The sequence below is a fragment of the Cotesia typhae genome, unplaced genomic scaffold (assembly GCF_013202065.1).
Source record: "Cotesia typhae breed Kobodo isofemale line unplaced genomic scaffold, CoteBio_Ctyphae contig_59, whole genome shotgun sequence".
Lineage (NCBI taxonomy): Eukaryota > Metazoa > Arthropoda > Insecta > Hymenoptera > Braconidae > Cotesia > Cotesia typhae.
The window spans coordinates 3,021,327-3,032,641 of record NW_027423761.1 but is presented as its reverse complement, the minus strand read 5'-3'; the positions used below and the strand labels follow the sequence as shown (position 1 = coordinate 3,032,641).

The 11,315-nt window shown below is 24.4% G+C and overlaps 1 protein-coding gene across 2 annotated transcripts; it reads right to left on the bottom strand.

Moving 5' to 3' along the window:
• Positions 1-4,502: 4,502 nt before the first annotated feature.
• On the bottom strand, positions 4,503-10,789 carry LOC141532172 (uncharacterized). Of its 2 annotated transcripts, XM_074250395.1 has the most exons (10): positions 10,578-10,789; positions 9,674-9,862; positions 9,479-9,564; positions 9,147-9,411; positions 8,757-8,863; positions 8,173-8,204; positions 7,620-7,939; positions 7,147-7,522; positions 6,813-7,059; positions 5,520-5,844 (listed from the first exon to the last, which is right to left on the bottom strand). In XM_074250395.1, exons 2-4 carry the CDS (start codon positions 9,776-9,778, stop codon positions 9,288-9,290), a joined length of 315 nt encoding a protein of 104 aa, XP_074106496.1. In that variant the 5' UTR covers positions 9,779-9,862; positions 10,578-10,789; the 3' UTR covers positions 5,520-5,844; positions 6,813-7,059; positions 7,147-7,522; positions 7,620-7,939; positions 8,173-8,204; positions 8,757-8,863; positions 9,147-9,287. The 2 variants fall into 2 exon arrangements, 1 of the variants encoding a protein (XP_074106496.1); XR_012480052.1 differs by lacking the exons at positions 8,173-8,204; positions 8,757-8,863; positions 9,147-9,411; ... (1 more) ...; positions 9,674-9,862; positions 10,578-10,789 and adding exons at positions 4,503-4,642; positions 8,018-8,062 and having other exon boundaries at positions 4,804-5,844.
• Between the last annotated feature and the right edge of the window lie 526 nt (positions 10,790-11,315).

The window sequence follows — 11,315 nt, the reverse complement described above, 5'->3', positions numbered from 1 at the left end:
AACTGTTAGTAAAAAATAACCATAATAATAATAATATTATTATTATATCACTACTACTATTTTATGCATGAATAGTTTTCTTAAAAAGATCAATCATCTTATTTTAAGTCTTGGAGCTGCATAGATGTCAAAAACTTTTGAGACTTTGTAAAATGCACTTATAAAACATTCTTCGTATTAGTGTTATTTCAGTGACTATTCGATAGTCGTAAATTGTGCTTTTCAGGTAAATTTACCTGAAGAACTTAATAAAATTTATTCTTTATACTTGCAGCATTTTTTTAATTAAATCAAAAAAGAATTGATTAGTTTTTCAATTACACTGATGAATATTTATTAAAATTTTTTCTTAATAAGAAGTCAGTCCCTCTAATTTCTGTGATGACGGAAGAACAATAGAAGAAACCATAATTGCTTAAAATATTTTAGTTTTGCCAAATACAAAACTTTCTTTAACAATGTTGCGTTAAACTCTGTGAAAGTGTGATAATTCATCGTTGCTGTAATGTTCAAATTAAAAAATTAAGATAATTGTTAAATAAAAATTTTTCACGAAATTTTATTTATTTTTTAATCCTCATGATTCAATGAAAATAATCGTATTCCAAAAATATTATTTATATGTTTGGAGAAACAGACTTTAATCAATATTTTGGTTTTGTTATTATTACATAATGTAGAATGATAATGAATATTACAAACGGGCTAATTGAAGCGTCTTCAATAAATAGAATATAAAAATAAATTTCATGATGTATTATTAAATAAAAAAAAATATATAATATATTTAAACTCTAAAAGTAAAGTTTTTAGGAACACACAACTGACAGTATCACCGGTAAATTATTTAATTATTTCTAATGATATACTTAATAGTTTTTATTTTAACTAATCATTCGGAAAAAAATTATAACAATCAAGCATTTAGTTATTTGAATTTCGATAGATAAATATAAATTTATTTACATTTTTTTCATGATTTGTTATAAAAATATGTCAAGAGAACATCACATATCTGCTGTTACAGCTCTAAGTGATGCGGCTTTAAAATTATATCATTAATAATTTCAGAGCTATTAATAACTTATAGTAAATAATTAAATAGTGTTTCATTTTAAATTCTGTAATTATATAGTGTTATAATTATTTTTTTAAATTAATTAATTCGATATTATAACATATCAACGAATTACTTCTATTTGATGATTCAATTTATCGATGGTTATATATGTAGCTCTTATTCTCGAAATTCTAGTCTTCTAGACCTATTAAGATTATTAAATAGTAACTTTTTTTGCTATTCATCAGTTAAATTAATAAAACAAAAAAGAAACAAATAAGTAGGGTAAATAAAATAAATTGATTAAATTTTATTGCATGTAGTGATTTTTTTTAACATAAATATTTTTCATAATTGAAAATGTTCACTGTAATTATTTACTATAAAGTAAACAAATTTAATTGCTCAACCCATATATTATGAACAACTTGGGTTTATTAAAATTCACTTATTTTTATTATTAAAACTACTGTGATTGCACAAGATACATAATCTAATGAAGAACATACATTTTACGTTTTAATTTCTTTTTCTGTTAAAAATTTTTTTTAATAATTATGGTAAAAGCTCTATAAAATTGCTGTAGTTCTATCTCAATTTTCTCACAAAAAACTAACAAGAGCAAGTTTCGAATGTTTATTATTAATGTTGATGTATTTAATTAGTCATCAAATCACATTGTCATTGAGACTCATACTCGATTACAAATTAATTATTCGCATTAAATCTACTCTTCGAAATGTGCAATTGAAAGTTCTAGTGAACACCGTAATCATAAATGTAATTTTACATATATATATATATATATACTCTCAATTTATATACTTAGTCACAATAAGAATGAATTAATGTCGTAAAATTATATTTGTGATAGTTATTGTTGGTCAATTCTATGATCTAACTTTTATTTTGAATCAATCCAAAATATGGCATTGAAAATACAAGAAATCAAAAAATTTATACATTTCTTTTTAAATTTTCTTTAAGAAAAAAAAATGATAAAAAAAATTTCACATGTGGATATTTTCATAAATTATTTTTTTTTTATTTTCTTGCGATTAATTTGTTCTTTAAATAAAATAAAAAATTTGTTAGACATCGACTTGTTTCAGTATAGGTAATAGAAAAAAACCGACATATATAAGTTTGATAGAACATTAATTAACATTTAAAAATTGTTTATTAAAAATATACTGCTTCTATACAGTATTTAAATTATCCAACGTTATGATTTACATGATTTACACCTTTAGACATTTTCTATGTTTATAGATGGTCGTGTTGCATGTTACGCTAGAAATATCCATTGTCCGTATGTTGTCCTCACAAGCACATTTCAAGGGTGCACTGTTTTTGTCCTAACCGCTAGGTAATTTCAATCTGAGAATGTACCAACTGCAAATTGTTGCCGCTATAACTTAAAGTCGAATGATTATTGTAACAACCGTACTTGCTTCGAATTGATGTTTAAAACAGGTTTGTTTAATGACATTCGAATTTTTTATTGAATTAGTTTGATACTAATGATTGCTTATGATACTATATTGATGAAGCGAAATAACAATAAACGATACCAAGTTTGAAACGGTAATAAATCTCAGCATTGTAATTTCAAAACAAATGATATTACTGTTATATACTAAATTTTGCTTTTTTACTTTGAGTCACTATGGAAAAGATTTATTGGTAAATTAAACCCGTCATAATTTATTATATAAGAAATTTATGATTTATGTTAACAGAGTTAATATGATTGAGAACCGTTGATAAACGGAGTCCGCCGAATATTAATTTAGGGATATTTTAGTTTATGATAATTTTATATCAGCGACTAAATATTACTACAGATATTAGTGCTGTAGAAAGTTGGAGCCAGTGTAAGTTTATACCCATCGAGTTATATAGCAAGTGTATATTATATTATGTGCATATTATATCTAAGTATACAGCGGTACCAACTTTAGTCATTTTAATGTCTCCGACGGTTAAGTAGATTTTGTATGGTAACTGCAATACAGAAATAGCAATTGTAATTTTGAAATTATCCAATAGAGGGATTGCAAGCTGTATAAATTGAAAGAAAATATATTTTAAAAAGAATAAAACTTAATAAAGAATAATTAATAAAATAGTAATGAATCAATGTAAATTATTAATAATTACTCGAAAGTATGATTAAATGATAATTAATTAAATTGAAAAATTTATTTATAGTTTTATTATAAAATTATATGTTACATTTTTAAATCAATAACGTATAAAAAATAAAAAAATATTAATTCGATAATTGATAATTGAAGGAACGAAGTTATTTATAATGTTTATTTTATTGATGTCAAAAAATTAAATTCATATGATAAAATTGTTTATTTAATTATTCCAAATGAATGAGATTTCTATAATAAATTATTTATTTTTGGTAATTATATTTAAAAAAAGTAAATTATAATTGAACAAATTATTCAGTTTGTTGTAACCTAGGTGGGCTTTTCTCGAGTAAATAGTTTTCTAAAAAAATCAACATAAACCGATGTAAACCAATGTATATTAAATACTGATAGCTCTGAGGGAATTTAAGTTCCAGAGTCAAATAAAATTTTTTATCCACCTATCTATTTAAAATCGCTACTCGTAATTACTTTTTTATTTTTTTTTTTTTTATTCCAAAAATTATTCAAGTGATATGTCAGTGAATAAACGCGGGCAATAAATAAATATTAATGCCCTAAGGATTAAAATTTTTTAAAATTATCTAACTGAACATAATTATTAATTTCAATAATAGTTATTTAATTTTTATGTATAAATTACTTAAAAAAAAAAAAAAAAAAAAAATTCAATTTTAATCACATAACTTATTAAATTTTACTTTCCAATAAAATATCATATGATCTAAACAGATTTTTTTTTAACACGATATTTAATAATATTTCAATTGCTGAATTTTCAATAGCTATAAATACATTTCATTTATAGAAATTTGATTGTTTTATTTAAGATAATTAAATTAATTATTAATATTAATATTCATTTATTGAATTAAATCGTCAATTCAATGGCATTGAGATTGTTGTTGAATTGAAGTTATTGTAAATACAATTTATTCATGTAAATAATTTTTATGAAAAAAAAAAAAATTATTCAATCAATTAATTTATAGTAACGCATTATTAACATTTACATCCATCTAGTCATTTATTGCAGCAAAATAAATATTTTTGTATGCCGCAATAATTATTTGATCTTGTATAAAAGATATAATTAGATATTTTTATAACACATGCATCCATGCTTTTAAAATTTGGTACAATTTTTAGACATTCAGTGCATGAATGTCATAATTTTTTTTTTTTTTTACAACAAATCGATGCTATATACAAGATCAACGTTTATAATATAATATATTTTAATTTTTTTATAAATTATTTTTATAAATTTGAATTATAAATTCTAACTATTATTTAAGCATCTGGTATCTATTAAATAATTTTCGTCGATTTGTTTAAGCTTGAAAACTTTCTTTATTAATTTATTTTTATTTTATGATAATAATTATGTTTTTTTCTATTCATTCATTCCGATCTGCAAACAAAAAAAAAAAATAAAGTTTATACAAGATAATTTCTTAATTACAATAAACAGTTTTATACAATTCATTAGCAAAGTTATAATTTAGATTGGTATCAATAACTGATTGTATTAAATGAAAAAATACAGATAAAATTACAATTAAAATTTTTTACCTGTAAAAAAATATCACCGCAAAGGAATCATTGTTATTCAGTCTTCATTATGAAACTCCACTATTCTCTATACCTAATTTCTTATCAGTGGCTTCTTTTTTCACCTGGTGAAGCGTATTTGCATTATATAAAAAGGCGAATCAGCATCTTCCGTTTCTATAGCATCCTCAGCTTTATTTTTCTCCATGCAGAAGCACCCATTTTCAAAAGCTCCTCTTGTACGTCCGAACGTTCTGCTCTATTGAGCGGTCTTTTCATATCATCGTGTTTAATAAATCTGGTATCGCGACAGTACATCTTAATATAGACAGTTCCGACATCTCCTGGATAATTTTTTATAATTCCTTTTACTGGGTTTTTACAATTCTTTGCCTTACAATGTCCGCTCATAGTTGCATAATCCCTACCATTTTTAATTATTCTACCTCTTTTGAAAACGAAAGCCCATTTCAAATGATGTTGCTTCTAAAAAGCATATGACATTTTGTTTGACCAAACATTTGGTTTAAATCCGATGTACTTGCGACCGTTGTGAATAAGAGGTTCAGGGCTTTTGATTTTGTTCCATTCGTCTCGATTAATTTCAACAGTAAAATGATCTTGCTCATTAATATCACATTTGTTAGAATCTAGATCAGAATTTTTATTTTCACTATCATCAACACAATTATCATGTTTATTATCATCATTTTCGTCTTCATGCTTAATGTCTAGACTGGTGTCCACGTTGTTAGATTTAATAATAGGTTTAGATTTGTTAGTAGGATTGTGTGTACAGAGATACCACATTCTCTTAGAGCATCTGTTAAAATATTATTTCTGTTTTTAGTAATATTAGTTCTTACACTACCAATTTTCCACTTTTCCTTGAGGTCAGGAAATCTTTTGAATTTTGACATCTTTTTCAATTCTTTGTCAGACTCCTGAACTCTACGGTGGTAATCCATTAGCAAAATAAGTAATGTATGTTTTTAATACTTTTATAGCTAGTTCCAGAGATACAGCTGATACTGCTGGCATATTTAACAACTCGAAGTTTTTCTGAACAAAAAAAAAAGACAAATTAATAAAAAAAATGGTCAGGTATAAAAAATTATAAATATTAACTTATTACACCAAACTCAATTCGTTAATGTTCGCACTACAATGGAAACAAAAATATATCTATATAGTAATATAACAGTCGTGTTTGTCATTTGTTTAATATTAAGCACTACATGTATCTAAATTATAAAACAATTAAAAAAATTTTGAAAAAAATGCTATAAGAAATACCATTCATTAAAGTTTAAGTAAAATTTATCAATTATTTTTAATCGGGAATTAAAAATTAAGTTTGTAGATTTTTTTACGAAAAATATCAAATGTTAATATACCGAGGTACAATGAATCTACAATATCAATAATTTTAATTTTGTTGTTAAACAGCTGATTCCTGGCATTGGAGTTTCATAAATTTATTCTAAATAAATAAAAATTTCAAAAAATAATGCTATGACATTGGAATATTTACAGGATATTTATAGATCTACTTACTGGCAATGTTTTTTTTTTTTGTTTTTTAATTCTATTGTATAACGAAAAATTTGATTTTTTAGTTTTCTTTTATCTTACAAGTACAACAAAGATAGTTATATCGGTTTCTCATCAGGAGCGCAAATAAAAAAATAAATTAGAATAATTGTTAAAGAAACAGTTAAAAAAAAAATTAAAATTATAGGATAATTAAAAATAAAGTGAACAAATATTACAATATATTCACTTACAAATAGATAAATCTTATATTTAATTGCTTAACAGTCGGTTTTTCGAAGACATTTACAAAACTGCAATGACAGTGAACAAGGTTGTTGATTGATATAATAAAATGCGTTAAAATTCCTACTTGTATAAAACTTTTGCAATAACAGAAAACAATGACATGAAAAGTCTACATCAATAATAAAAATCTAATATAAATTTATTACATTTATGTAAAGAAAATAAAATATTGTTAAAAAAATACTAACTTTTTAGTCATATTAGTTTTTTCTAAAAATGTTTATTCACTAGCTCCAGCTTCTTTTCCGATGATATCTTTTTCTACGATTTATAGTAGTACGTGTGTGTTGAAGTCCATAAGATCTTGGAAATTCACAATAACCTTGAAATTTTTGAAAATATCTCTGATTGTTCACCTGATTTTCGTATAATTCTTTATTATTATATTTTCCGTTATTGCAATACAACGATTCACTGCTACTTCGACGGTTTTGCCTAAATTCATTATTTAAAAATTATTTAACTGAAATATTAAACAAAAAATTTAAAAATATGGTATTTTAATTCATTTTTAATCATTACGTGTCAGGATCTTGTTGAAGTTGAATGTTTTCATCATTGTTATATATTTCAATAATTTTTTCAACTGCTTACTTTTGTTACCGTTGTTTTTATTCGACCTGGGCCCCTTGATTTATTGTTGAGATCCACAGATTCGGTAGAGTATGGCACCTACTATACAGTCAAAAAGAATGGACTATTTTTTTAAAATGCGAGTAACTTATATATAAAAATATGTCATTGAAATATGACATATATCGATCGATGAGTCAAAGTTTTATGTAACTCTGTCCAAAATTGCTAATTTATAAAAATTTTTTGACAAGAAATATAAACAATAAAAGATTAAAAAACAGGGTTTCTTTTTTGACTGTATAGTACCGCTTAAAACTTTGATCTGAAAAATTTATGATGTAATAATAATTATAAAACAATTAATATTGAAATCATTCAAATCAACTAAAATTATTGAATTAACAATTTTAAAAACAAACCTTGTGAAATGTAATAACTTATTTAGGATAAATACGAATCAATGTAGACAGCTACGATATCCTAGTAATAAATGTGCAAAAGTTCTGATATATACCGCTTTTAATTATTTATCTAGCATTGAAGAATATGTAGCTGTCACAGCCGCAGGAGGAAAAAAATTTCCGAGTGTCACCGCGGAAATAAGTTGTGGCTGAAGAACAAGTGATAAAGCGTCTTGTAATTTTAATAACAATAACAGTGGTTCAGGAAGAAGAGCTAAAGATAGTCCATCGGGTACCATTATTAAACCACCATTCAATTCAGCTACTACGGCGTCCATCTGTTAATTAAATATAGATATAAATTATCGCCATCTTATGATTCAATTTTATATGCAATAATTTATAGAACTACTTACAAATATAGCTGTCTCATGCACTTAAGAACCATGTACACATAAAAATAGTGTTGGCGTGCAGAAAATTTTAATAAGAGCAGCAAGTAGTGAATACATCTGTTAATAAGTTTAATGTAGCCTAGCAAAATGAAGCAAAATTTTTGTTTGATCATTACCGCAAAAAATAATACCAATTCAATACGGATTCCTGGAAATAATAGTATCTGGTTTCAATAATGTATATTTTACTATCATAATATGTTTTTTCTTCTAGATCGTAATTTAAATGTAATAAAAATAGTTATCACTGAGGCTTAGACGTTGTAGTAAATTTTGATGCTGATTTTTTTTTTTATTTATATTTCTTGATTATCTGGTTTTACAAGTTTTACCTATATCGGTTATGTTTAGCATGAATATCAAGATTCAAAGATGAATGGAAATGAGACTTATAAAAAAATTCGAAAATTATTGTTTCAAGTATGAAGGGTTGTTATTCACTAAATAATAAATATACATTTGAATTGTTCTTAAATTTTTATGTAAAGTGTTATTTCTATTTATTTTTTAATCTTGATATTCATGTTAAACTTGATCGATATAGGTCATAACTATGGTCAAAAATTTAATTTAGAAGGGGTATTGTACAAGACAATCAAATGTTTTATCCCTTTCATACCAAGTTCTTAACCACATTGATAAGCATTTTTTATTATATTTTAATTAATATATTATATTCAGAATATACAATACTATTTACCTAACGAAGAAACTTGCAGGCCGTCTACTGATGGTACTTGAATACATACCGGTATATTTCCAAGTATGATTTTCAATGTACACCATATAAATAATACCCAAACATCTCTGAAATAATAAATGTTATAAATTTTAAATCTAATCTAATAATTAATTCATTTACTGTAAAATACCATCTTTACTCAAAACCTCTTTACCATTAATCCCCTCTACTTGAAAATAATAGTAATCTTGTGAGATTTCTCCAAATTTTTAAGTAAAGATAGTTAATGTTAGAGACGTTTCAAGTGGAGATGGTATTTTGCATCATTTGTAATCATATAATAATTTATCTAATGCTAATAATAAGAATAAGCTTATCAATACCCGAAAGTTTTCAATGTAATCCTACCTTGAAACTGATACCAGACATGGGGCGCATACATAATTTTACGATGTGTAATTGCTGGAATAGTTCGAAATGAAGCACGACTAATCAACAAGTTCTTCCCCTTGGTCAACTAGCTTTGTCGGTACAATTGAGACAATTTTATTAAAATTTAAAACACATATCTTCACAGTAATAGCGGTTTTCATCTATGTCCGTGAGGATTGAAACGAAAAAAACGTGCTCTCTGTCTTTCTGTTGAAAGTACCCATCCTTGTTTTTGGCAAAACTAGTAAACATATTAATTTATTCTTTTATTAATACTGATTGATATTTTATTTAGGTGATGTACTTACCCATTCGAAACCTTCGATGAATGATGTATCAAGCCTATAATTTTCAAAAAATTTTTAGACAATGACCCCATTGCTTGTTCCAGCTTCTATAGTATAAAATAAATAATGAGTTATTAATTAATTAATTAGTTATAATTAATAATAATAATAATAATAATAATAATAATAATAATAGTGTTGACTTATTTTATTTACAGTGATCATAAGCAACAATCGTAAAATCATCTGCCAATTAAGATATCTCGTTGAATTTTGGAGATGCATTTTGAAGGCCGTAATAAAACAGACGGTATTCAACATCCCAAAGTTTAAGTATAACTTGGAGTTTTACAGACTTTAATTATGAGTTTTTAAATATGATCCCGACAATAACTTACACTGTTGCTGTAGAATTATCACAATAGTAATTGATTTATATTTAAAAAAAAAAAAGTAATAAAAATGGAGTGATGTTAATATATCTTACAAGAACTACTGTAAAGTGGTGATATACATTACAAATTACAACGTAAGCAACGCGAGTTTACATTACACCGCGGGCACATGTGAAACCCAGCAATAAGGCTATGACAATATTTTAATTAAAAATATAGAATAATTTGCTATTGAACGGTTTTTATGATGGAACAATTATCAATAGTGAACAAACTAACGATAATGAATGGAAATTAATCAATTTAAGAGATAAAAGTAAAGATATCTAATAAACAGAGATAAATTTAAGGATGAAAATTTATGTAATTATTTATACAATCAATTTTTATAATCGAAGAATCACGGATAAATAAAAAAAAAAAATTAAAAATCGGAAAAAAAATTTTTAAGTGAGGCTAAGTTCAGTAAGCCTATTGACAATATGCCTGAATAATTATTAAAAATGTTATTTTATTTTATTTTATCGTTTTTCATTAAGTTTTTATAATTTTTTTGAAAAATAATAATTTATAAAAATTTCTTAATTCATAAAATTATGAAAACTTAAAAAATCAACATTTTGAAGCATAATAATATAGAATAAGAATAAGACCGTATTAAAAAGCTCCCTATGAGATAATTAATTTTTTTTTTGTTCAAAATTAAAAAAATATTTTTTATATACCTTTTTGATTATTTTCTTTTCCAACTACATTTTCAATTAAACCACAACTTATCGTTGTATAAGCAAAAATGAACATTATTGCGTTGACATTGGTGTAAGTATAAATGCAATACTTTTATTATTCTCTTTGTATTGTCATTTATAACTTATTTTATTATAATTAATTATTTGTCAAAAGAACAACAACACCAAGAAAAATAGAACATAAGCATTGTTAGGTTAACTTAACTGCGCAAGTGAAATAATTTTAATTGGGGATATCCTTTAGAAATAGTATTTTACGCATGCGCAAAAATATACGCGTGACACTCTAGGGCACTACATTATAGCGCGCAAAGTTTAAAGATTCAACCTAATTCATATAATTTTTTTTAATTTTCTGGCTAGAAATGTTAAAAATATCTGACTTACCGTACAATAATATATTATTTTTTATTTACAGCGCTGATGATCATCCTTAGAATTACATATATATATATATATATATATATATATATATATATATATATATATATATATATATATATATATATATATATATATATATATATATATATATATATATATATAAATATATTTATAAATCGACATTATTAATTAATTAAGTAAGAATTGTTGAAGAAAAAAATCTCAAGCTTCATTGAAAAGAAAATTTATTTTGAATGTACAAAAAAAAAAAAACAACAAGTACATCTTTATTGATAAAGATGTACCTGTGCGTCCGAGCACGACTTCACC

Excerpts from the sequence above, each read along its gene's own strand:
- LOC141532172 (XM_074250395.1), bottom strand. The coding sequence starts at position 9,778 with ATGTTGAATACCGTCTGTTTTATTACGGCCTTCAAAATGCATCTCCAA. Across the intron at positions 9,565-9,673 it reads GATTGTTGCTTATGATCACT|AAGCTGGAACAAGCAATGGG; the intron begins GTAAATAAAATA and ends TTTATACTATAG. Across the intron at positions 9,412-9,478 it reads TCATCGAAGGTTTCGAATGG|TTTTGCCAAAAACAAGGATG; the intron begins GTAAGTACATCA and ends TATGTTTACTAG.